The sequence below is a fragment of the Enhydra lutris genome, unplaced genomic scaffold, assembly GCF_002288905.1.
Source record: "Enhydra lutris kenyoni isolate GAN:26980312 unplaced genomic scaffold, ASM228890v2 scaffoldscaffold75, whole genome shotgun sequence".
NCBI lineage: Eukaryota > Metazoa > Chordata > Mammalia > Carnivora > Mustelidae > Enhydra > Enhydra lutris.
In genome coordinates, this window is record NW_019154159.1 from 4,940,459 (window position 1) to 4,966,411 (window position 25,953).

A 25,953-nucleotide genomic window follows, 5' to 3' on the forward strand; every position below is an offset into this window, starting at 1 on the left:
AGGTCAGCTTCTCTTCATCCTGAAGGAGGCTGGTGTTTCCGTGGCTCGGTGGGGACACGGGCCATCGGAGCACTTGCCCTATGGCAGGCTGAGCCAGGGAAGACGTGCTGCGGCGGCCGGGGTCCCTCCAGGCTCTGCACTCCTTAAAGGGTCAAGCGATTGGACATTTCAGTTCAGGGAGAAGCTGGAAGAGGAGTGGAAAGAGCTCCTGCTGCCATCTCTTCTGGGCCGCTGCCCCTCTCCCTTGCCCCCTGACAATACCTCGGTCCTGCTCTGGCTCCGCTCTCTGTGTGCCACAGGCGCGGGCAGCCATGGCTGGGCACGTCCCCCACCCAGGCACGGAGGGCTGGCTCCTGGGCCCTCAGCCCCCAGCTCCAGTCTGTGCCATCGCACGCACTGTTTGCCCCAGTGTTGGCTCCCAGGGGTGCTCTGCTCCCAGGGGGCCAGCCACTGCTCTGGGCCCCTGTGCAGGCGAGGCTGCTGTCATCTGTGGCCTCCCAGGGTGCCGCGTGCCACAGCACGTCCCGCCCCCTGGACAAGGCCTGCAGCTACAGCCTGGGCTCTTGTCGGCAGGACGACTGTGTGCACAGAGCGGGCAGAACCCAGGGAGGGAGCGGGGCGGGGGGGGGTCCCGGCCCACGTGTGAAGGGACTCGGGCTTTCGGTGCTGGAATCACTCAGGCAGCAGGAGGGGATCACATCGCCCACCATTTGGCCTCCCGTCTCTGCAGGCAAGTCTGGAGGGTTCTGCGGTTTTCATGAAGGCAGCGCCATTTAAAGAGCTGTGCGGCGGAACCTGCACTGAGCCCCGTGTCCTGCACACGGGGTCACACTCCCCCGCCCAGCCCACCCGGTCCCGTCCACGGCCTGCTCCGGCTGCCTCATCTGTACGAACGGCTGTTTCGTGTTTGTTCCCTGCCTTTGAAGTGGCCGCTGTTAGTGGTCTGGGGCACATGTGCGCCTGCAGGGCTGCTGTCGGCCGGCACCGGGAGCGCCAGAGCTGCGTGCGGGGCGAGGCCTTGCAGCAGGCACTTCTGCTGGGAGGCGGCCTGAAACCCGCCTGCTTTGGCCCCTGAGTCACTGGATTCAGGAAGGTGTGGCCTGAGCACTGCCTTGCCCGCCCTCCACCTGTGGTTCCCCAAGTGAAGGGCCCAGGCCGGCGTTCCCATGCCACCCACGGAGAACCCGTGGGATTTGGGCACCTCTTCCCGGTTCTATGTGCAGAGCTGGGTCTTCTCAAACTTGGCCTCTCGCTTAGAGGTACCGCTGGCCTGAGCAGGGTGTGGCTGGGGTGCAGGGCCACACGAGGGCGTGCCCTTGGCACTGTGACCCCAAGGACCTTGCAGCGGTGGCCGGAGGGCCCCTGAAGGCAGATGTGGTTCTGGATGGGACCCGAGGCTGCCCGCCTGCTCTCATGAGGCCGAGAGGTGGTCTGGCTGTGTCACCCCTCCCGTGCCTGGTCTGTGTCCGGCAGAGCTGACCCTAGGGGCTGACCACCTGGCCAAGGAGCTCTCGTGTGTCCCCGCCTCCCCATCAGCCACCCTAGCACAGTCGGTCTGATGTGGCCCCTGCTGTCGGACCCGAGAGTAGGAACGTGCCATTTGGAGGCTGAGTCAGATCCACGCTGTGGGAGCGATTTCAAGTCCCTAGGGCCTGGCTCAGAGACCCCGTATCACCCACACCTAGGCCCCATCGTGCCTAGATCCTGCCTTTCCCTCCCCTTCCCAGCTAAGGACACCAAGGCCCCCTCCACTGGCCGGTGAAGAAGTGGCTGGGGCAGAAGCAGCTGAGCGACCCCAGAGGTCAGGACTGCGCTCTTCTGGGCTTCCTGGGCCACAGGGACCTGTCAGGGCTTGGTACTGGACAGCCCTTTGTGGATTCGTGGACTTTGTCGTCCTGCTCAGCTTTGTGTGGATGAGAAGGGTCGAAGCCAGCCTGCGAGCTGGTGGGTCGGCCTTTCTGTCTTGGGCTGTGGCCCCTCGTCCTGCTTGGTAGCCCAGGCCTTGGGGTGGGGTGGTCTTTGGGGGGGGTCCATTCTCGGGTCCCCTGGGCTCAGACGACCTGCTTTCCTCCTGGGGGCTTCCAGGGTACCAGCTTAGCCCACCCTGGTGAGAGTGTTAGGGGCTAGACTGAGCCTCTGCCAGGAGACGTTAGTAAAGGTCCTAATCGGATTCCTGTCTGTCAGCAGCGGCTTTGGTGAGAGCCGGAGGTCTTCCAGCACGCTTCCTTGTCCCTTGGCATCCAGGGGTCTGCTCTGGGGCAGGAATGACAATGGGGCACAGCAGTCCATGACTGGGTCTCCTCCTGAGGACAGGCTGGGGACCCAGGGCCTCTCGCCTGGTTACCGGGGTTCCTGCTTGGAAGGGGCAAAGAGGGGCCTTAAGCCATAGTTCTGTCCTGAGCCCGTTTTCTGGGGTGACAGGGGCTGGGCAGGGTCTGTGAGGGCCTGGCCTGGGGCCTTTCTGTCAGCTTGTTCCTGCCCTGCCAGGGAGCGTGGGACCCGTCCCAGGTCCTGGCATGCCACGGGAAGCTCGCGGAGGCCTCGTAAACCCCTCCCTGCAGCGGCATGCCCAGGCCAGCCCCAGACTCCGGGGCCCAGCGATCTCCCATGTCAGCCAATCTGGCCCCCGGACCTTGTCCCATGACTCCACCACGTGCCCCCCCAGGCTAGGCGCTGTAGAGCTCGTGCGCTGAGCTGGGCGTGGCTCGCCTCCCCACCCCCACCCCGAGAGCGTCTGAGGAGGAGAGCAGCTCCCTCGCTTTCCCACTGGGGCAGAGCTCCTCTCTGCAGTGCGGTGGCCCGAGGGCTGGTGCAGGTGCCGGGTTGGGAGCCTGGGAGGCAGGTCTCCACCCCTCCCCTGGGGTGCCAGCCCTGGGGGGTGTGGGTGCCTGGAGTCCCTGGCGTTGGCAGAGGGCGGGCATGTCAGGATCTGTGACATCCTGACTGTGGCGACTTGGCGTACGGATGCCCAGTCCTCTGCGGGTCGCCTCTGCCCGTCTGTGTCTTGCATGAGCTCCAGCAAGTCAGTGCTTGAGAAGCAGCTGTCCAGAGAGCCGATGGCTGCCTGGGCAGTTAGCAAGGTAGCGTGACGGGCAGGCTTGTGGAGAGCCATTGTCACTCACAGACGAGGGTCCTCGGTGGGACCCTATGAGGGGCTCACAGCAGCACCTCTGCTCAGTGCCAGGCCGGGGGGCAGCGTCTCTGCTCAGTGTCAGGCCGGGGCTCTGGGTGACCACTGGGGATGTCTGAGCCCTTCTGGCCTTGCTCTGTCCTGTCCTGATGAGGTCTAGGCGGCTTCTTGTGACCTGGTGTCGGTTCTCTCTCCCAGGTGACCTTGGTCACCCGTGTCTGCTTTGGGGGTAAACATAGGCCGAAACTCTCCGCTCTGTTCACACCGCGCGCCTCCTGGCAAGTCACACCAGGCAGGGTGCAAGACGAGACTGGCCGGCGGCGAGCCTGCTGGAGGTGAGCCCCGGTGGACACATGCGGGGGCAGGGGGGAGGCTGTGTGGGCGCTGTCTCCTCAGCCTCCTCGCAGTGGTTGCAGATGTCTTCCGGTGCCCATGCCGTGGGGTCTGCGGGGAGAAGAGAATGGACTTGGAGCCCCCACCAAGCCTCCTGCCCACCCCTGTGGACCAGGACAAATCATGTCCTCGGCGGTGACGCCTCCGCATCCTCCTGCCCTGTCTCGTCCCTCTGAGGCCGCCGCCCCTCTGCCATCCTGGACAGATGGTCTGGGGATCCCCGTAGGACACAGCTGTGGAGGCCTCGGGCCGCTGAGATCCTGAGATCTGATCGGACTCCAGGTGGGGCCGACGCCTGCCCAGGACCTGACCTGCAGCCCGTGGGCTGGAGGGGCCCAAGGGTCGACTTCGCCTTGGCCCCTACCTGGAGGCCCCACAACCAGGCGTCGACTGTTGGAAGGGGCTGTGCGGTCTCACTGCGCCTCAGTAGAGTGCTCTGGGGAGGACCGCCGTCTGCTGTCATCGCCATGGCAACACAGCCATCGATTTTTCTCTTGCCCTCCCCCTCCCCACCACCAACTGCTTTCTTCCTTTTTTGTGAGCGGGAGAAGAACCGGCTTCTCCCAGGGAGGATCTGGCGGCTTCGAGGCCGGTGGAGAGGGTGGTGTTGGCCACGGATCCGGGGGTGGGGGTAGGTAGGGTCCCCTTGGCGCTGTCGGAATTCCATGTCCCATCCCGGTGGCCTCACAGCGCACGGCCCCCTCGGGCCCTCCACTGTCTGTCCTCCGCGTATGAGAGCTCTACATTTGTGTCTTGTTCGGGCATATGCTAATTAGCTCTCGGAGCCGCCTTCTGCTCTGGAAGCCCCCAGAATAATTGAGCATGATGGATATTTGCTTCAGAAGGCTCCAGAAGGTGGTGTATGTTCCCTGCCAAGTGTGAGCAGCTGACCCCTTGGCTTGGAGCCCCTCCTGAAATGACATACCAGAGACATGAGATTTCGGTGTCCTTGGCGGACACTGGAGACTGCAGGGAAGACTGTGGTCTCCGAGTAGTGACAGTGTGTCCCTCCAGGTCCGTCCAGCTCTGGGAAGACCAGGCTGGAGGCGGTGTCACCGGACGGAGGTCATGCTCCTCCCCAGTACCTTCTGGCACAGTGTGGGGCTCTGAGGACACTTTTGGCGTGTGGCTGTCCCAGGGGGAGGCAGAGACGGTTAGCAGGACACCCCCCCCCGCCCCAAAGGGGCGCACACACCGTCCCATGGCCGAAGATTCATAGCTGCTTTGGTCCCAGCTCTGCTTCTCGGGGGCTGGTGGCGGGGCCCAGGCGGGGTTGGGGTCCCGGCGGGCCTATGGCTGCCGCGGCCCTCGCTCCCCAGACTCTGCATCCCAGCCCCAGAGAGCCCAGCCGGATCCCAGGATTCCCCGGGCCTGACCGATGAACAACACACCCTTGTCCCGAGGGCTCCCACCTGTGGGCTCACCAGGCTCCATGCCCTCTCCCCTCCCTGGCCTCAGGCTCCCCAAGCGAGGCCCTGGGCGGCCCTGGGCTGGCCAGACGCTCTAGACGAGAGCACCCCTCTCTAATCATGCTTCGTGGCCCCTAGGTTCCTGGGGTCTATCGTGCTTCCCCCGCGCCCTGTGGTGGTCCGTGTGGCCTCAGTTCCAAGAAGCGCAAGCCTCCTTGGTGTGATGGCCCACCCAGGCCCTGGGGGGCTTTGGCCTTTAAGAGCAGCGCCTGCAGCCTGGGGCCCTTCCTGGCTCTGCCGTGGGGTCACGTCTGGCTCTGCCGGGGCATGGCTGCCCCCGGGAGGGAGGCGTATAGCCACTTGGGGTTGGGGTGGGGGCCTTGGCAGGTGGCCCATGTCTCCTCCCAGGCCTTCGGTGCCAGCCCCCGGTGCCCTGGGAGGGGGTGTCAGGTATGTGCAGGGCCCTCCCCCAGAACCAGTCCTGGCTTGTCCTGGGGGCCTGTCGGGGCTGAGAGAGGCTTGACTCTCCCCTGACTACAGGCTAGCAGGTTATGGGATTCAACTGGAGGGCTTGTGGCAGCCCGAGGGAGACCCTCAGATGAGATGGGGCGTGACTCGGGTCCCAGGCCTCACATTTGCGGGCCCCGTGCCTCTGGATGCCCCCCTCCTGAGAGCTGAGTGCTCTCTGGGAGCTCCCTCGTGGTCTGAGAATGCTGATCTTCCCGAGGGCTGGTGGGCCAGGCGCCTGGCCTTGTCACTCCCCACCCATTTATAGCAGTACTGAAGATCCCCCTTTCCTTGTGGCATCAGTTCCCCAGGCTCCCCCCACCCTGTGCCCAGACCCTCTCTTCCGCAGGGCCCTATGCTGTTGTGACAGCCAGAGTCCCACAAGCGGGTGACTTCCTGCCGTGGGAAGGACACAGGCGGGCGGGCGTGGCAGGGAAGACCCCTCCTGGCCCTGACTTTGTCACTGGGGCTGAGGGGCGTCAGGGGCAGGAGGGAAGGGGCCACCCATGGTACCTACCCGTAGCCCACAAGTGTGTAGTGGCCCAGCCACGGGCGCAGGCCTGGCCCCACGGGGACTGAACGCCAGCCCCCCCCCCGGGGTCTTTCGCCCGTGTTGCCTGTTCCCTAAGTGCTTCAAGCACCGTCATCCTCCTGCTTAGGGGGAGGGTGTGCACGGAGGGTGCTACATCCAGGTCCTGTGCCGTCAGCGTTGCTGTTGGTCACAGAGGCCAGCGCGTCCCTGGCCCTGGCCCTGGGGCAAGGCCTGTGCCGAACCATGGTGGCAGTGCAGGCGTGCGTCGTGGTATCTGTGCACGATGGAATGCTACGCGGCCATGAGAAAGGTGAAGTCCAGCCGTTCGCGACGACGGGGACAGAGCTGGAGGGTGCCATGCTGAGCGAGACGTGTCAGTCCGAGAAGATACCACGTGATCTTGCTCACGTGGAATTTAGGAAACAAAACAAATGGAGCAAAGGAGAAAAAGAGACAAGTTGAGAAATAGACTCTCTACGGAGAGCTCACTGATGGCGGCGGGGGGGGGGCAGGTGATGGGGACTCGGAGGGCGCTTGTCCGGGCGGCCCCGGCTCATGTCTGCAAGTGCTGAGTCACTGCTTCGTACACGCGAGACTGATCTTACCCTGGACTTTAACTAACCAGAGCAAAAAGAAAGAAACCGCCCTCCTCGGCTGCCTCCCCGTGGAGTCCCCACTTCCTCTCCGTTTCTTGATTAATCGGGTTTTACGACACCGTCCTTGTGGGTGTGATGCTCGGGGGCCCTCCAGCGGGCACGTCCAGCCCTGGCCTCCGGCGGTCGCTCCTCTGCACGAGGCTGCGCACCTGCCTGGTGGGGTCAGCTCAGGCCTCGGGCCCCCTTCGTTGGAGCTGTTCCCAGCTGGTGTCCTCAGGCTTGCATGGCGCTGGCCAGAACGGGTCCTTGTTTAAGCCTCAGCGGGGCGCTCCCTCACACCCCGATGAAGTGCCGTCCTCGCTTCTTGGGGGTCAGGCACCTGCAGAGTGGCTCTGGGGGGCTCTCAGGAGGACGCTGGCCCCTGTCCCGCCATCGTGGGTACACGCGGAACACCATCCAGACTCCAGCCTGCGTGCTCGCGAGCTCCCAGCCCCACGCCCCCCGCACTGGTGTTTTCGCTAGTCCGCCAGATTCCCGCTCCCTCTCAGCTTCTTGTCAGTTGAGGGTTTTAAGAACACGTCGTATCTTCTGCAAAAAAAAAAAGAAAGAAAGAAAGAAAAAAAAAAGCCAGCCTGAATCTTCACAAATGTCAGTGTCGTGAAGGCGTGGGAGGGCCGTGTAGATCCAGACGAGGACCCCAGCGCCCAGGGAGCCAGGCACGAGTCCCAGCACCGCGCGCACGTTCCCGGGCGCCTGCCTGTGAGCCCTGCAGGCCCGAGCAGTTCCGAGTGCTTGAAGCCGCGTTCAGACGGACGGAACGCAGAGCTCCTAACAGAGAAACGAGAGGGGCCTGCGGTCCTGGCTGGGGAGGGGCCCACGGACGGCCTGCCGGCCTTCCAGGTGCACCGCGGGGGCTGCTGCGAGGAGGGGGTCCGCCTTCCTCATGGGCGCGGCAGGCCCGGGTCTCAGAGCGCGCAGGCCGTGGCCACGTCCCCCGGGCTCAGGTTCAGCAGGACGCACGTGTGCACGTACGCAAAAAAGCAGGATGCTAGAGCAGATTCGGCAAAACACTGAGGCTCGGGACCTGGCGGGGGCGGGGGTGTTTGTCATTCTTCAGACCTCCGGGTGGCAGGGAAGGTCGGGCTGGGAGGAGAGCGCGTGCTGTGCTCCAGGCCATGGGAGGAACGGACGCGCTCGAAGCCGTGACTCACGGCGCTCTTGGTGGCCCGGCAGTTCACACTGTGCTTACCCAGGGCCACCAATGGGAACATCTGGGTGTGGGACTGTGAAATGGGCCTCAGATGTGCCCTCAGGCCTTCCTGAAGCCCACACGGGCATCCAGGAGCCAGCCAGCCGCAGGGGTAGGGGCTGCCTCGCGCCTCTGCTTCCCACGGGCGGTGAGGCTGAGCCGGTGCTGGTCTTGGGTTTGGAGAAGCTGCCAGGCGGGTCTCCCTGCTGCGGCTGCTCACTGTGCTGTGGTCTCCGGGCCCCGTGGTGGCCACCAGGAGCCCTGGGATCCACGAGGCTGCGTCCCTGTCCGCTGCCAGCCCCACAGATGTTCGTGGCCTTCCCTGAGCACACTGAGCAGCCCTGCTGTCGGCGGCCTTCCCAGATCTGCAGGCCCGTCCGCATCTGCGCATCCCAGGAGAGTGCCAGGGCGCCATGAGGAGAGCCTCTGGTCACCGTGTCCCCCAGGCAGCACCTGGCACAGAGCAGATGCTCACTGAATGGCTGGGGATGCCTGACCGCAGAGGACCGCAGGCGCCCCAGCCTGTGAGCTGCTCACCATTACCTGTGGCCAGAACCCTGCAGACTCTGTAACTTTCAAAAATTGGGTATGTCTACTTTTTTCTAGTTTTCTGGAATCTTTTTTTCTTTTTCCAAAGAGTTCAGTTTGGGGAAACACGGGAAGGTTTTCCTGGTTCTAAGCTACCTCACCTGTGTGGTCCTACGACGCTGCACACGTGTGAAGCAGCTCACCGCGTCCCGCTCTGTGTTCCCCAGCAGCCCACCTCCATGCAGTCCTTGTCGTGGTTCCCAAAACACCCTGGGATGCGCGGCCGATGCTTCTGTGGCACCTGCTCCCAGGACATGGCGGTGCCGGCGGGCACTGTCCCTCCTGCGGTCCCGTTCTTGCCGCAAGTGGGACTCCTCTCTCTGCCTCTCCAGGGCCCTCCTGGGAGCCTCAGGCCTGCCCAGCTCTCCTCCCTGGCGTGGGCCCCCTTCACCTCCCGCGGGTGCGGCCAGGCTCTGCATTCTCCTGCCCCGCCGCGCTCCTCCGCGCAGCTGGGCCTCTTGTTTCTGCCTTTTTCTCTTCTCAGTGCGTACCTTCGGCCGCCAGGGGCGCAGCAGCACCTGACTCTGTGGGGCCCGCTGGGGCCCTCTCTGCTTGCCCGGCTCCGAGGTTCCTGCCGGGACCAGTGCGAGTTTTTGAGGGTCGGTGGGGCATTTGTCTGTAGTGGAGGTAGAATCGGTGAGGCAGCATCACCGAGCCCCGGTACTGCCTCCTGCTGGGATCCCAGGGTTTGGAAGAGGCGCCTGCTCTCCCGCGAGGACAGTCCCCATCCTCCCGCGGGTGGCTCCCTGGCCCCCAGCCCGTCCTCAGCAGCATGTGGTTGTGTCCACAGATGCTTGGGCTCCCAGGTGGGTCCTGACCATCCCACTGTTGTCCTGTGTTAGCCCCGTGAGCCAAAACCGGCTGAAGCCCAGCCGGGCGTTCCCTCCGCCTTCACGCCCCATAGCGGGCTGTGATGAAGGGGAGCAGCACGTCGTGTGTCTGTGAGCAAGTGTAGCGTGTGTGCCTGAGTGTGCGCACGTGTGCCTGTGTGTACGTGTCTGTGTGCGCGTGTGCTTGTGTTTCTATGCATGTGTGTGCGCACGTGCCTGAGCGTGTGCGTGAGCGCATGCGTGTGAGTGCGCGTGCATGCCTGAGTGTGTGTACGTGTTCGCGTGTGTGCGTGTACCTACGTGCGTGTGTCTTGTGTGTACGTGGATGCGCACGCGCGTGTGCTGGCTGCCCGGCCCCTGCTGCTCCTGGGGGACAGGCGTGGCCGTGTGTGCGGGAGAGGACTGAGGCTCCGGAGAGCACCCGAAACGTTAAATCTCCGAGCTGAGGGGCCGCTGGCGGGGGTGGCTCGCCGCTGACCTGGTTGCTTGACGGGCAGGGCCAACAGCGGGCGGGAGGGTTGGCGAGGACGTGGCCTCTGATTCAGATGCCTTCGTGTCGTGGGCACTGTTCGGTCCTGGTCCTGTGTGAGGCCCGTGGCGCGGGGGCATCTCTTCTCTCATCCCGCTGGCCTTCAGCCCTCCTTCTCCCGCACATCGCCCTCCGCACCTGTGAGCTGTTGGGCCTGCGGGTCCCCCAGCTCTGACAGGGCCACCAGGCCTCGGGGTTTGCTGACTCACTTTCCCGGGTGTGGCAGGACTGCCCTCCCACCGCCCGCTGCGCCCTGGGTGCGGGCTCCCGCCGCCTGGCACCCCTGTTGACGCTGTGTGGAGCACTGGTGCTTCCTGCAGGTGGGGCTTCCGGGGCAGTCGCCCGCCCGTCTGCTGTGTGCTCTGGCGGCGCGGCGCTGGAGCTGCTGCCTCAAACCCGGTTTTTCAAGTTTAGGGCCCGCCGGAGCTGTGAACCCAGGACGTAGATGCCCTGGGGCCCGTGCGTCTGTACTCAGAGGAGGCCGGGGCACAGCCTGCGGTCTCCTTCCTGGGAGGGGGGGTCCCCACTCCGTGCTGTCCGTCACGTGGGGGAGATGGGACGGAGAGAGTCATGGAACCCAGAAATCAGACACAGCCCCAGCCGGCTCACAGGCGCTCAGGACTGTCCGGGCCTTCGGGACCCGGAAAGCACAGCGGAGGAGGAGACTAGTGAGCGCTAGTGCGGACGCCTGGGCTCTCTGTTTCTCGGGGAGTGTCGTGCGGGGCATAGCTCTGCCCTTGCCCCCTGCAGCCAGCTCAGGGCACCCAGCAGCGCCCCCAGGGGTCCAGTGCCTGCCGGGGACTGGCTCCCCCTCCTCCCACCGCCCCGCGTGCTTCGCGAGCATATGGCTTCTAGCAGCTGCTTGTAAAACGCAGTTTAAAAATTGACTGTGTGGGCTGGTTGTGCAGCCGTGGGTTTGCAGCTCAGAGCTAGCTGAGTGTGCGCACGGGCTGTGTGACCAACGGCACAGCCGCGGGCTGGCGGGGGAGCCAGGCCCGTCAGTGCAGGCAGCGGCGGGGGGACACGCCGGGTGCTTCTGACGCATCGGCCACCGGCAGTGCAGTGGCCGCTTTCTGGACGGGAGGAATTTCTCTGCTGAAGTGGTGGCCCTTCGGCGGGGTTCTTCGCGTTCCTCAGGCATCCTCCCTGAGCCAGTCGCGCCAGACTTTTCAGGAAATACGTGTTTATTCATTGGATCCTGTTGTTGACTTAACTGTGTTGGGGCCCGAAGCGTGGCCGATGCCTTGGGAGCCGCCCCCGCGGGGAGACTGTGCTGGGCCACAGCCTGCTTCGTGTCTCGCTCCCAGACTTGATGGCCCTCACAAGGGCTGTGGGGGCAGAGGATGGGTGTGAGGGCAGCGCCCTCCAGGCCGCATTCTGGGCTGTTCCCCAGGCTGGCCAGACCTTGTGCCATGTGGGCGCTGCGCCCCTTGGCCTCGGCTTGAGCAGTTCCCAAATGCCCGTAGGCAGAGGGCCAGAAGGTGGGTCCAGGGCCCTCAACACAGGAAGTCCCCCGTATCACAAACAAGACCCCAGATGTTTTCCCCACCTCAGAGAGGTGAGTGTGTGTCCTGGGAAAGTTCCAGAAGGCCAAAAGCACAGAGAGGCAGAATCAAGCTGGTGCTGCCCTCTTGGGTCTGAGATTCTGGGCATCTGGGGCTCGGACCTGTGGGTCTGGGCCTGCTGTGGGCAGCACTCCAGCTACCCGGGACACATCCCTGCCGCACACACCAGACTGGGGCTCTGCTGCAGGCAGCGTGACAGCGGCCTGGCCTCGTCCCCAGGAACACCTGGCCAGTGGCCACTCGCTCCTCTTGTGTCAGTGGCTTCCCTTCCACCAATGCTGGCAACCGGGCCCCTCACGTCACCTTGTGTCCCCGTCATTCTTGGCCTCTTCTCTCACACATCAAAGCCCCAGAGTCGGGATCAGTTAGGAGGAGGGACAAGGCCAGGGGAGGCTTGACCTCTCCTGCAGGGCTGGTCTGCTCACCCCACCGCTGCACACGGTTGACCACTGACCACGTGTGCTCGTACTCTGACCTGACCACAGGAAGCCACGGCAGAGGCAGGGCCTTCTTCCCAGGGCCGCCCGTGCTTGCCCTGCCCCATCCTGCGGCGCCGTCAGGCCCGAGGGCAGGCCCACGCTTGGAGCAGGACCAGGAGCGGCTTCCCGGAGCACAAGGCGCCGACTGGCATTTCCCAGCTTTGGCACTGGCGTCTGGGGTGGCCCGTGCCATACGCTCCACAGACCGCATTGGGCTGTCTGTGCACAGGAGCTCCTGGGGGCTGCCCCTGCTCGTGCATGTGTCCCTTCCTCATGCTCCCTCCAGGTGTGTTGGGCCTGGAGCTGCCGGTGTCCGTGGGGCACGTGCTCACACACGCTCACGCCCCCACACACACTCATGCTCTGTGGCCAGGGCACTGGCCCTTCCCTGGGGCAGGGGTGCCTCAGGCCTGAGGCCCTGGGGGTCTGTACTTACCCGAGTGGCAGGCCTGAGGGTGTCTTTGCAGCAGTTGGGCTTAAGGCTGGCTGAGGAGGAGGGACATGTCAGCCGCACACCATCTGTGGGACAACACCAGGGTCCCAGCTGCCCAGTGAGTCGGCTCCTTAGGACGTGCAGAGTCCCTTCCCCCGCCCCCAACAGAAATCTGTGCATCTCTCTGGGGCAGAGCAGGTGTCTGGGGACCCGTCCGGGGCACTGAGATTCGAACAGCAGAGCTCGGGGCCCTGCAGGGGAGTCTGGCGGACCTCGAGGCTGTGCTGACTGACAGCTCCATCTCTACAGCTCCTAGTCACAGCCGGGGCTCAGTGTGCCCTGTGGACGTCACAGAACAGCCAGTGACCAGGAGAAGTAGACCTCCCCAGAGCCCGGTGGTGCTTCTGGGGGGAAAAGTGACCCTGGGGGGCCATCTGTGCGGCTGGAGGCCACACCACCCCATCAGGGTGCAGGGGCTGTGGGTCTTTGTCTCCATTTCCGGGTGGCCTTGCTGGGATACCCCTTGCGGCAGCCCCCCAAAACCCAAAACGGTCTCTGGGTCACGGAGCCCAGGCATGAGCGGGGAGGGCATGAACAGGGAGGGTGCGCTGGTGTGGGCAGCACCGCAGGGACGGGGCTCATCGGGAGCGAGCACCCTCGGGGGCAGAGTGGCCCCCGTTCCACCGTGTCGGTGGCACACGGACAGCATGAGCTCTGAATGGCGCCAAGCAAACGATGTCCCGCTGCCTGTTCCAGCTGTTCCTTCTGCACGCGAGGAAATGGAGCGGTTTGCCGGGGTGGGGGGCGGGGGGGGTCCTTCACACCAGCGCTGCGGGGCAGCTGGGCAGCCCTGAGGGTTTCCAGGGCTGGGGGCCCTTGTGCAGCCTCTGACCTAGAGCTTCTGTTCCGTGGGCGCTGACTTGGGGGTGACCATGCTGGTGTCATGGGCTGTGTGGCGACCTCCCCTCCGTGGCCGCAGCTGGAAGCGCTGCACACCTGTTGGTCCTAGTGGCCAGACTTCACGGTGGCAGCTGAGTGGAACCTTCCAGAGCTTTGGGAAGAGGAAGACCGAGGCTGAGCCCTCCCCTGTCCCTGCTTCGGGAAATGTGTGCAGAGCTAGACGGCGCGCTCCCTTTGTCCCCAGAGCCCCTTGGCGAGGTCCCCGGCGCTACGGACCTCAGGTGCCTCCTCGGGCCCCTCGCCTCTGGGGCCTGCAGCCAGGTCTTGCCTTCACCCCACGTAACCCACGTGGGCAGCACGGGCGGCAAGTGTGTTGGGTCCCAGTGCCACCTGGGCCCAGAGTGGGGGGGACGGCGGTTATTGGCAGCTACGCGTGGGAGCAGGACGCAGGGTAAGAGGTGCATGTGTCACGGGCTCACTCGTGGGCTTGAGATGTGCAAACGAAGGGGCCCCCACTTGGGGCCTCTGTCGTGAACCTCAGCTGCTACCCCACCACCCGAAGTCACCCAGTATTCTAGTATTCTAGAATCTTCCGTCTCGTCTCGGTGTCACCAGGAGAAACAGCGCTCTCTGCCCTGCCTCCGGCACACCTCTGCCTGCTCACCCACAGCCCAGGCCCAGGCACTGGGCCTACCTGCTCCCTGCTCCCCGGCCACGGGCAGCTGGAAGGACCCTAGCGCAGAGTCCTGACCTTCTCTCTCTTTCCTCTCTTCCACGCTGCCTTTCCAGGAGATGTTCTCTTTCAGATGGCCGAAGTCCACAGGCAGATTCAGAATCAGTTGGAAGAGATGGTGAGGCCCCTGGGGAGGAAGGGGCAAATGTAGGGGGCAGATCGGACGGAGGGGAGGGGAAGGGCAGGCTGCGTGCTTTGGCCCCGTGTCCATTTGGGAACCTTGTGTCGCCATGTGGCTGCCTTCAGAAAGATGGGCACAAATCCCAGGTTCGGGACAGAAGTCACACAGTGGGGAGGTGATCCACTATGGGGCCAAGGACATACAGGAGGACCTGGGAGGAAAGGGCCCAGGCCACGCAGGATCTCACTGTCAGCTGGCCACAGGGGTCTGGCAGAGACACGGGGGGCAGGCCTGGGGAGCACACGCTTGCCCAGATTCCAGGCCCGGCCATGACCCAGCAGGTCTAGAGCGAGGGGTCATATGGGCCCCTCCTAGTCTGCCCGTGTCAGCTTGAGAAACTCTTCACTGCTGAAGAAAAGGGGGGGATGGGGGGAGCAGTTCCTGTGTTCGCCCTGGGAAGCAGAACCCCCGAGGCTGTCCAAGGCCAGGATGGTCTGACCTCCAGATTCCTGTTCCACACTGGTGCTTGGAGCCTCCCAGCTCCCCAGGCCCCAAGCCTCTGTGCAGGGTCACTGGCTCAGGGATCCGACGGGCCCCTTGCCCCTCAGGGTGGCCCGTGTCCAGGGTGTGGTGGTGACCGTCCACCTCTCCTGGGAGCCTCCCCCCACCCCACCCCGCCTGTCCCGGCCTGTGTCGTGCTCACAGCCCTTATGCGTCCTGTCTGTGTCCAGCTGAAGTCTTTCCACAATGAGTTGCTCACGCAGCTGGAGCAGAAGGTGGAGCTGGACGCCAGGTACCTGAGCGTAAGTACCGCACCTGTCGGGCTGCCTGCGCCGCTCCCCTCGTCCCCGTGTCTCCCAGGTGGGCAGCTCACCGCCAGCCTCCCACCCAGCAGGCTCCCCGCAGCCCTGCCCATGCCAGCCGGTCTGGGACAGAGCGCCGTGCATGGGGGAAGCCGGCGTGTCCGATGCCCCACGCACAGCTCCCGTGCCCCCACAGCTCGCCACTGTCCATGGCGGGGACGGCACAGCCCTGTCCCTGCCCCCTGGAGAGCCTGCACAGACTCTGCGTCTGACCTGGAGGCCTTGGGGTCCCGTCCCTGTGCCGTCACCTCTCCCCAGGGCCAGAGGGGCCTGAGGTGCCGCGCTCTGTCGGGGCATGTGGCCTGAGTTACCAGGGGGCGCCCCGGCTGGGGGTGGTGTGGGAGGGCGAGGCCTGAGCGGGCTCCGCCCTCCCCACCGTGGCTTTGCCAGCGGCCCACAGGCCGGGCTGCCGCTGGGTGGGAGCGGGCAGGGCAGTGGGCCCAGCAGTCGCTGTGTGGTCTTTGCCCCGCAGGCCGCGCTGAAGAAGTACCAGACGGAGCAGAGGAGCAAGGGCGATGCGCTGGACAAGTGCCAGGCCGAGCTGAAGAAGTTGCGGAAGAAGAGCCAGGGCAGCAAGAACCCACAGAAGTACTCGGACAAGGAGCTACAGGTAGGACTCGCCCCGGCCGGCGCCGCGGAGGCGCGGGGGCCCTTGAGGCAGCAGCTTCGAGGCAGGGCTCCCCCTGGGGACTCTGGGTGGGGCTGAGCCGAGCTGGGCTCTGTTCTCCTGGCGCGCTTGGGGCAGCAAGTACCTCCCGTCCTGGAGCCGGCGGGGGCCGGCGGGGGCCGGCGGGGGCCTGTGGGGGCCTGTGGCCCCCTGGTCCTGCGCTCGTAGCCATGGTGAGGCCCCGGAAGGCTTGCCGCCAAAGGGGCAGGAACCCCAAGGACATCTTCCCGCTCTGTACCTCTGGGTTCTGCCTCCGAGAAAGACGTCAGACTGTTCCTCTAATCAACTCGTGCCTGCCCACCGCCAGGACCGGGCCCGGAGCCGCTGCGGGCAGACGCTGGCCGGTCAGGTGTCCCAGCCGGCCCACTGCCAGATGCAGGAGGCAGATGGCACAGGAGGCCATGGGAGGGGCCCGCCCTGGTGGGACTTCCCTCGCCGTGGTGCCCAGCCTTGCAGGCACCATGTGCGGAGCGGGCCAGGAATTGAGGACAGCGTGGCCCTGATACACCTGATGTACTGGAACCCTAGGCCGGCCGACACAGATCCGGCCCACGTACCCACTGCCTGAGGCCACACGGAACTCAAATAAGAAGGAAAGAGAAAACAGGATTCTGATTGGTTCCAAAGGAAACACCAGGAAAACCTCTGCCCAGTTCCCTAGCTGCTTCGGGATGTGGGGGGAGCCCCTGGGGTCAGGCATAGGCATTAAGCCCTACCCCCTGGGCCCACCGTCCATGCTGGCTGTCAGGTTGGCAAGCCTGGAGGTGCGCCGTGCACCCCCGTTCTCGGCCCATGTGTGTGCATCTGCCTCTGAGTGCCTTGGCGCGCCTGCGAGGTTGCTGGTGCCTGTGGAGCCTGTGCCCTGCGTCCTCCCCGAGCGCGGTGCGGGTAAGCAGGCCCACTGGGTGGGGTGCACGGACCCAGCAGCAGTAGGGGCAGACCGTGTCCCCGCCCCCCCGCCACCCTGCATGCGGAGCCCCACAGCCTGGGGAGGGGAGCGGAGCTGGCTGCCGTCCTCCTGCACTTTTCCTGTGCCAGACGGGCGTCCTTGCACCAGACTCTTGCCACCGTTGTGTCCAGGGACTGCCCCTGACACAGCATCACCCTGGAGGCCTGTGTCCCTGGCACTGTCCCACAGAGGCATTTGCAGGCACAGCTGGATCTGGGAGAGGCCCCGAGGCTGGGGTGGGGGAAGATCCCTGGGCATCTCTGTTCTGCTCCCCGCCCCCCCGATGTCGTGAACAGCGCCCCTGCCTCCTGGAGGCCAGGAACCCCCTCAGCGCATGTGTGTTTGCACCAGGGCTCCCTTGCAGGGGCGCCGGGGGCACCGAGGCCAGCCAGGAGGGCAGGAGCCTGTGTGCCCCCTGGAGGCTCTCATCTCTCTTCTGGGCATCACGTTCGAGATCCGTTCACGTGTCACGGAAGGGACAGTGGGTGACTTTGAGTGTGGCCATCCGTATGGTGTGCCCCGGTGTCCCCACGTGCCAGAGAGGACACCCCTGCCGGCAGCGCACACCCATACCCCCCAGCCCCCAGGCAGACCCCACCTCCTGGCTGTGCGCGCCACGGCCGGGCTGGGCATCGTGTGTCACCGAGTCCCCGCTGAGCGGCCTCCCGCAGGGGGCCCCTGGCACTTGGTTCTCAGGGCTCATCTGCACGGCCTGTGCCCGTGCTTCCTTCTTTTTTACGGCCATAAACATGGAGGCTGTCCTGAGTGGGGCCTGGGCCCTGGACGGGCCGGGCAGCTCTGCCAGCGGCCGCTGGAGGGTGGAGGTCACGGAGGTCGTCGGCCCCGGGGTGGGGTCTGGCGGGAGGACAGCTGGGCTGGGTGGAAGCCTCGACGGGGTTCACTCCCGCTCCGCAGCGGGGCCTGAGACCTGGTTTCTTGGGGTTGGGAGACTTGGCAGCCCTGGCCTCCTGGGGCTCATTCTCAGAGACACGCAATTGACCTTTCTCCCCACTTCTAAGGGTCACCCCCGACCAAGCCCGCCCACGCCTCCAGCATGGCCAGGTCACACCCCTCCTCCTCTCCGCGCTTCTGCTGGGCACGGGACCTCATCCCCCCCGCTGTGTGGCTTGCGGACGCCCCGTGCCAGCTCTGCTCCCCTTGACCCTGCTGCGAGGCCCCAACAGTTGGATCTGGATTTACACCCCAGCTCTGCCCCTTCCGAGGGTTGTGGTCCCGGCAGGCTCCCAGCGCTCCTTGGCCCGCTTCTGTCCTCCCGTGCTGACGCTGACCAGGGGGTTGCCATCCCTCTCCCGTGTACCTGCTCCGGCTCCTCTCTCCGGGCCACCCTTCCGTCTCCTGCTTTGCCAAACCCAGCTTCCTTCTCCGTTGGACCCAGAAATACCCAGGGGTTTTACTGTGATTGTCCCCAAGGCATCTAACTCCTTGCAGGGAGGGCTGGGTTCTGTGCTGCAGATGCATCCCATGGGGTGCCCGGCCCGGGGCGGCCACACGGTGACAGCCGGGTTGTGCCCAGTGGTTTTGGTGTCCTTTCTCGAGGGCGGAAACAAAGGGACCGTGGAAGCAGTGGAGCTCTGAGAAGCCAGCGGGGACGTCCTCAGAGCCCCGAGCTGGCGGGAGACATGCTGGCTGCCTGTCTGGGGTGGGTGTTGCCGACCCGCCCGGTGGCCTTGCCGAGGTGCCCGCCCACCCTGGCGCCTGGCCGTCCCTTGGCGTGTGGGGCTACCAGTGCTGGTGGCGGCAGGCCTTGCAGAGCCTGCCGGGTGGGGCCAGCCTCCCTCCCCACTGCTCCCTGGGGCAGGCACGCTGAGCCCGCCAGGAGTGGGGCTGAGGTCCTGGCAATCACTGGAAAGGGCCTGTTGGAGACCCTTCCGTGGGGAAGGGTGAGGCCCTCCTCTCGCTGGCTCCTTCTCGGTGTTCTGAAGCACCTGGTCCCAGCTCTCCCGCAGTCCCACTGACCATCCCCGTGGCCGCACGCAGTGTGTGATCTAAGCTCTTCACTCCTGTGTGTCCCGTGCACGGTCTGCAGGGGCTTCAGTGTTGTCCCCGGCCCTGAGGAAGAGCAGGGAGAGGCAGACGGGCCCACGTGGTGTGCTGGGGCTGGGGGGTGGGCTTCTGACCTGTGTGGGCTGCTGGGGCCATGCTCTTGGGCTGATGAGGAGGAGAGTAATGACCCCAGAGAGCGGGAGTGACCTGGGCTCCAAACACAGCAGATGGCCCTGCTCCACTCCTGGGGACTCTCCTCTCTGCCAGGCCCCTCCCGGGGCAGGGGGCTGTGTGTGCAGGTGGAGGCAGGTCCCGCAGCCCATGACTCACACAGCGGCCCCTCCCGGGGAACCGCAGGCTGCAGCAAAGCCGCTGCCCTGATGTGTTCCTCTGGCTGGGCAGGTGGCAGGTGGCGTGCCCAGACCGCCCGAGCCCGTGCGTCTGGCTTTCTCAGGGCTGGGCATTGTGGCCAGGGGTCCAGTGTGCAGGCTCAGGTGTGGGTTTGCTCGATGCTGCGGAGAGGTGGGTGGGCTTGCGTGAGATTCGACTGCTGGGATCCCCTGTGTGTCTGCCAGAGCCCCCAGCCCACGTGTCCTTCCTCCTGGGCTTGAGCTGCATATGCGTGGAACACTGGGCGAGGAGAGTGGTAGGGCTGCCCGCCAGGCAGGGGCCATCGCTTGGGGCTCCTCAGGCAGCCTTGTCCCCTCCGGAGCGGCCGACTGGCCACAGGCCCTTACACACCCTGTCCTCCCTCCTCCCATGAAGCCTTGGAGCCAGGTGGCCAGTGGCCAGGCCATGCCAGAGCAGGGGGCCCTGCCCATGGAGTGGAGCTGTTTGGGGTGGAGGGAGGTAAAGTTGATCAGACCCGCCCCTCGGAGGGCAGGAGATGGAGAGCGTTCGTCTGTCCGTCTGTGGTGGGTTCCCTGTGAACGGGACTGGGTCAGAGCTGGCCGATCTCAAGAACGGCTGGTAATTGAAACTGTGTTTTGGGATTTCCGCAAAGAGAACTGATTCTGATTATAGGTCAGGGAACAGGTGCTCAGAGGCATTTGGGGCACTAACTAGGACAAGGGTTGCATCTGGAAGTAGGGAAGGCACCACATGCTGTCCCCATAGCCAGGGCCACTCCCCAGACCCCCACCTCCGCACCCGTGGAAGTGCCCGTCCGTGCGGAGGGCGCTGTGGGGCACGTGGTCAGGGGAGGACGGGCCGTGTGTCTGGTGGGGTATGGTGGCGAGCCTCATTTGGTGACCCTGTCCCTTTGGCCCTCAGCGTCTCTGCCAAACCTGTGTTCCCTCCCCCACGCACATGAGTGTGAGCAGTTACGCCATGGCCTGTGTTAGGGTTCTCAAAGCTTCTGGGTATTCTGAAGGGCAGCTGGTCCTGCTGGGCACCTGGTGGTCCCAGGGCTTCTGTCCCAGGTATGGAAGTGGCGTATCTTCCCCTCGCCAAATCCTATAGGGCCTGGGTGACAACATCACCTGCCTTTTTTTTTTTTCTAAGATTATTTATTTATTTATTTGACAGAGATCACAAGAGAGGCAGGTAGAGAGAGAGAGGGAGAAGCAGGCTCCCCGCTGAGCAGAGACCCCGATGTGGGGCTTGATCCTATGACCCGAGCCGAAGGCAGAGGCTTAACCCACTGAGCCACCCAGGCGCCCCTAAACATTGTCTGCTTTTATTTTGTTTGTCCCCAGCCCTGGCCCAGCTCTGACTAGAATAGGATGGAGGGTAGGCAGCAGACCTCAGCCTCCAAGGGGGGGTCATTACTGATAGAAAATCCGGGATGCATCTTGGGTGTGCAGTCGCTGGGGTCACGGGGAAACAGTGTGTCGCTCTCAACCTCTGTGAGGGGTCCGTGCACTGAGGGAGGGGCTGCCAAGACCCCAGAGGCAGAGGGGAGTGCTCAGGAAGAAGAAATGAGACAGAGGGGTGGATCCGTGTCCAGTGACCCGGGCGTGGACCCAGACTGCCGGCCTGAGCACAATGTGCCACGGCCATCTGGGGTTCTCAGGCAGCCTGGCCCTGGGACCCCCTGATCCGGGCTGCTCTGGCTGCTGGGAAGGGCAGAGGGTGCTGGGGGGCCAGGGTTGTCAGGGTACTTGGAGGTGCAGGGTACATCCGTCCAGGCCCAAGTCCCCCTTCCGTTCCCTCCTCCCAGGCCATGCAGCCCCGGCCGGCTGGCTGTGCGGGAGCATAGAGGTCCGGTGAGTTCCTGAGCCTGGTGGCCGTGGGGCAGGCCTCCCCTTGGAAGGGCACAGGCTCTCGCCGGGGCTGGGACCTGAAGGCCGGGACCTTCAGCCACTTGGGCTCCCCCTCCCTGGGTGCGCGAGTTCCCGAAGGCACACACATCCAGATTGCAGTCGGAGAAAGGGGGAAATCTATTCTATTTAAAGGGATGTGTAATTAACGAAACAAAAACAAAATAACTGTAATTTAGATCTTCAAAAAAGATCATGGCAGAGGCTGGTCCCGTTACCGTGTGGAGTCTGACGCTGTGCTGGTCGTTGGAGCCCTTTATGTGCCTCCTGTTCTCACGTTTCCGAAGCTCCTCCACCCCACCGCGCTCTGTGGACGGTCAGCCGCGCCTCTGCGGGCGGGGCACTCTCTCCTCTCAGCCCGTGTGTCCAGAGGTGGCGTCGGGGACCGTGAGGTTCCCAGGACAGGCCACCTGGGGGAGGGCACGTGCCCCTCGCCGCCTCACACCCAGGCCTGGGCGCGGGAAGAACGTGGAAAGCAGCTGCTGGATTTCGTAACAGTCATTGTAGTAGCTAAATCGTTTCTGACACACTTTGCTTGAACACGCCTCGAGCGCAGCTCTGACCCGGGATCACCACGGAGAATGTTGGTGAGATGCGTCATGTTCTTTTCTGCTAAGTCTGTAAAATCAGGCGTGGGTCTTGCACTGCAGGAACACGGCCACGGGAGGCAAGGGCCGCTGTGCCAGGCCATGGCTGCGTAGGTGGCATAGGTCAGCCCCTCCACTCTCCAGAGGAACGGAGACCCAGAGTCCCTCACAGCTCAGCAGGGTCGCCCGGCAAAGCAATGTCCAGGCAGAGCTCGTCCCAGCCTGGGTGGTGTGGGTCCGTGAGTGCTGGCACCGCCCACGGCCTTGACTCAGGTGCGCAGAGACCCGTCCCCTTGGGTCTTGGGAACATGCTGATCTGTGGGCTTAAAGCCTTCGTCAGAGCATCTGGTCCCCTGGTGTGGACCTCAGTGTCCCCCAACTCTTTCCTAGGCCTCTTGGCACAGGGGATGCTGGGCATGGAAGTGTACTCAGGTAGGGTAACTACGGCTGGGGTCTGCTAGTCACAGGCTCCTTCCAGTCTGCTGACAGCCCTGGGCCCTTTTGCCAGAAAACAGAAACCCTAGGACCCAAGGAGCTGAACAGCCAGATCTCCTACCCACGCGCCTATGGGCAGGACGGCACAGTTGTCCCAGCCCTGAGTCTTGCTCTGGCCTCTCAGGTTTAAATGATGTTTTGAGGGTCCTTCAATCCACGGAGCAGCTCTCTGTCCCCCCGCCGCGCCTGCAGTCCTATAGGCTGAGGCCGTTCCTGTTCTGTGCTTGGGTGCAGGGTCCATCCCCCAGGGAGGGGACACGGGCCTGGTTATGGAATGCGACGTGGGGGTCAGATTTCTGTCGTTCCTGAGCATCATGGCCCGTGGGGTTCCGTCGTCATCTCCTGGGAGTAACGGTTTCCAGCAGTGACAGCTGAAGGCCCAGAACTACGTTCTCATTCATGAGCTGCAGGGACCCGAAGGGGCAGCGTCAGGTTTTGAGAAACGTGGGAAAGCCGCAGCCGCAGCCGCTCGGATGGGGTAAACCAGAGCCGCCCCTCCCCTCTCTGAGTCACCGCTGGCTTTGGAGAGGAGACAAATGTTCTGATCACTTTTGTCTTCTCGGATTCCAGGGCTGTGTAGCCCAGGGTGACTAAGTGGGAGTGTCCCGTGGTCTTACGTGCTTTCAGCCGGGGGTTTCTACAGTGCGGTCGCCATAGCACCGCGGAACCGGGAGCGGGAAAGGCGGCGGCAGGCGGGAGCGAGGAGGGAGCCGGCCGCAGCGCCCACCTGCCTGCCTGCCCTCAGCAGGGACGGGCCGGGGCCGTTCCCAGCAGCTGAGCCGCCAGAGGTGGAGGACCAGGCCGTGCTCTGGCCTCTGCGCTCGGCGGGAGAGCTCCAGCACTCCTCCGCGTTTGGGGCTGTGGGTGTCGTGGCCCGGACCCTGTGGGTGGGGCATCGTCCACTCCCGTCCCCCTCAGTGTGACACTGCTCGGTTGGCCCAGATTTCCGAGCCCTGCCCAGTGAAGCTGTGGTCTGTGCACAAGGAGCGGCGTCCGGGAGGAGGTCGGGAAAGCCACTGGCATTCCTCGACAGAAGTGCGGACTGCGTGTCCCCGCTGGCGAGGGCTGTGCCCCGGCTGGGGTGCTCAGGGCAGCCGGACAGCCCAGGGGCCTGTGGTGGAAGCTGTCCGCTGCCCCCGGGGCATAGCTCGTAAGGCCCTCCCACTGGCTTCCCAGGACCTGTGGTTCCCGGGGTCGGGATGCCCCCCGCCGGCTTCTGCCAGGGCCGCGCTCTCTGCCTCGTCCCACTCACCCCGAGACCTGCACTGCTCCCGGCCATTCTCAGAGCTTGTTCGAAGAAATGGAAATCTTAACATAAATCCCCACTGCCTCCCCTGGCACGGGAGTCTAGCAGACCGAGCTAATGAGGCCAGCGCCCCACACCGCACGGTCCACGCTGCTTTCTCGCCACTCCTGGGAGCGGGTAGTGCTGCGGCGACAGCCGTGCCGCAGCCTAAAAACCCAAAAACCACGTGTGGGGCGGGCAGCGTGGCCGCCTCGGGGGCTGTGCGCCTTCAGGACGAGCAGACCCAGGGGCCCTGTGTCCCGATTTCTGCCGTGTCCCGTGCCAACCATTCACGGTGGCTCCTGTCCTTCAGGTTCCCCGTTAGGTGACAGCGGGCGTGGTGGCTTCACTGCAGGCAAACTCCCTGTGTGAGGCCACGGTGGGATCCCTGTGTGTGAGCTCTCGCCCAGGCTTGCACTGTCCCCATGCCCAGCCGCCCCCAGCCCACGGCCACCGCTGCTAGAGCAGCCCCCAGGGACAGGACGAGGTGGCACGAGGAGAGGACGGGTTGGGGGTCTCCCTGGGGGGCTAAACCCTCACCTTCAGGAACCTGCACAAATTTCTCGTTCAGGGGCTCTCGGGCACGGAGCTGATGAGCCCATGCGTGGCGTCGAGGAAGGCACCTTTGCTGTGGGCCACAGCCGTGTCCCTGGCAGGCCCCTGGGGGAGGGTGGAATGACCACAGATCAGAGCATGTTAGCACCAGGGCCCTGGGGTGTGCATCCCCTTCCAGGGCCTTCCATCCAGAGCGTGTTCTGTCCTGGGCCTCTGGGCTCTCTTGTCCTCGTGGGGCTTCTGGGAGGGGTGTGGGTGCAGACGGTCCCCTTGGCAGTCCCCCGTCTTCCACGGCCACCGCTGGCCTCCTCCCCGTGGAGCTCAGCCTTGCCCACTCGGCCCCCACGGCCCCCCCCCGGCCCCCCAGGGGCCCCGCCAATCTCCAGGCTTGCTCTCCCCTTCCCGGAAGAGCTGCAGTGTGGGGAAGGTGCCGCAGACACACGTTTCACAACCAGGGAGAAGTCTTCTGGCAGCGCAGGGGACCGGCGTGGGGTGCAGGGGAGGAGGCCGCAAGGCTTCGGGGAGCAGAGCAGAGAACCCGTAGGGAAGGGAGGGGGTGGCTCTTACCCAGGCTCAGACTTTTCTTCCAGGCTGGCAGGTTTGGTCCCCAAGAGCCGCCCTGGGTCCCCTCAGGCACACCGGCGGCAGAACCCGCGGCTGCCCGTGATGCCTAGGGCCCGCTCCTCAAGGCTGTGCCCTCGGGCCGGCAGTGGGGGACCGGCGGGTTATTATCTGGAGGCCCGTTTCAGCGGCCGCCTCCACGGGGTCAGCTGGGTGGTCTGCAGGGGCAGAGGGTGGGGGCGCCTGCGGGTTTGGTGGCAGGGCGAGGCAGGCCTTGCCTGGGGGGGTGTGGCTACTCCGCACGGGCTGAGCCTGTGCACTGGTGGACACTGGCGGCTATGGTGGGGACGAGCCACACCCCCAGGCGGGTCCTCGGGCCTCCAGCTTCCTGCTGGGAAGGGAGGCGGCAGGAACAGCCTGTTCCTCCCGCTTCCCCCAGCGCCCACCGCAGCTCAGCACCGCCCACCCACGCTGAGTCAGAGCCCGTGGGGGAGGCGCCCCTCAAGGCAGGAAAGACCCCGGGACCACAGAGACCAGGCGGGCCGGCAGTGCCTCCCCGCGTGGGCGGTGGCCCCAGGGCACGGAGGGAAGGAGCTGGGAGGGGCTGCCTGGGGAAACAGCCAGGACCCCGTGGACCCCAGCACACATCCCGACGGGGCTCTGCAGACCCTAGGGCTGGGGTGCTCCTGCCTCCCTGTGACGGCTGCCTACGGTCTTGAGGGTGCTTTATTACCACAAGTTTCCAGCAAAATCAGAATGTTCCCGTGTTCTCCAGCACCAAGCAGTGTCTCCTGCACTCTCTGCCCACCCCCGCAGGATTTGGGTGTGAATTAGTCATTCTCAAGCACATCGTGCCAGGCGAGCTTTCCTGGGCCACCCGCAGGGTGGTTTCAGATGCCTGGATTCAGGATCCACGGAGGGCAGGCCACGACACCAGGCCTCCTGATCTGCCAGCGTGGTCCACATTTGTGTGGCTGCTGGGCACAGAGGGGGTAGGGGGCAGGGACTCAAGCTGCTGGGGGACAGGGGCCCAGTAGGGCATGGGGTTGCCCCACCGTCACTCCACCCGTGCTCCCTCGGTCCAAGTAGGTTGTGGCCATGCCCCACCCCGTGGGCCGGTGGGAGGTGCGCTCTGCTCCAGGGGTGGGGGGCTGCCCAGAGCGGGACACCGTCCCGTGTTGTCCCGTCCGCGGCTCACGTGCGCCCCCGCCGCCTGCCCCCAGTACATCGACGCGATCGGCAGCAGGCAAGGAGAGCTGGAGAGCTGCGCGGCCGACGGCTACAGGACCGCGCTGACTGAGGAGAGGAGGCGGTTCTGCTTCCTGGTGGAGAAGCAGTGCGCCGTGGCCAAGAACGCCGCTGCCTACCACTCCAAGGTGAGCTCTGCGGGCCACACTGGGGCGTGGGCAGAAGTGGACTCTCCCTGGTGGCCGTCGGGGCGCGTCCACCGTTGAGCTGTGTTGAAAGGAATGCCGTGCATTGTGGATTCCCCCAGGGATGGCGAGCGGGTAGGAGAGTCACCGGTCAGATGCGGTAGAGGTCTCTGAGTCTTGGCAGGTGTTTCTCAGGGAAGGCCGCAGAGCCAGGGAGCCCCTCCTAGGCAATCCGGAGGACACTGGGTCCCCTGCATGAAGGGGTAGCTCCAGATGAGCCCCTAGTCAGAGTCCATAGTCAGGAGCTGGGGAGGGAGCAGTTCTGTCCCCTGGAACATTCCAGAACATTCCAAGAGCTC

The 25,953-nt window shown here is 64.8% G+C and overlaps 1 protein-coding gene across 3 annotated transcripts in view; it reads left to right on the plus strand.

The window, feature by feature from the left end:
• Positions 1–25,953, plus strand: part of LOC111160439 (BAI1 associated protein 2) — a 62,490-nt gene that overhangs the window by 23,552 nt on the left and 12,985 nt on the right. For all 3 annotated transcript variants that reach the window (XM_022523569.1, XM_022523570.1, XM_022523571.1), the window contains exons 4-7: positions 13,930–13,991; positions 14,726–14,797; positions 15,330–15,467; positions 25,445–25,597. In XM_022523569.1, coding sequence (XP_022379277.1) covers positions 13,930–13,991; positions 14,726–14,797; positions 15,330–15,467; positions 25,445–25,597 — 425 coding nt within the window. The remainder of the gene's footprint in view (positions 1–13,929; positions 13,992–14,725; positions 14,798–15,329; positions 15,468–25,444; positions 25,598–25,953) is intronic.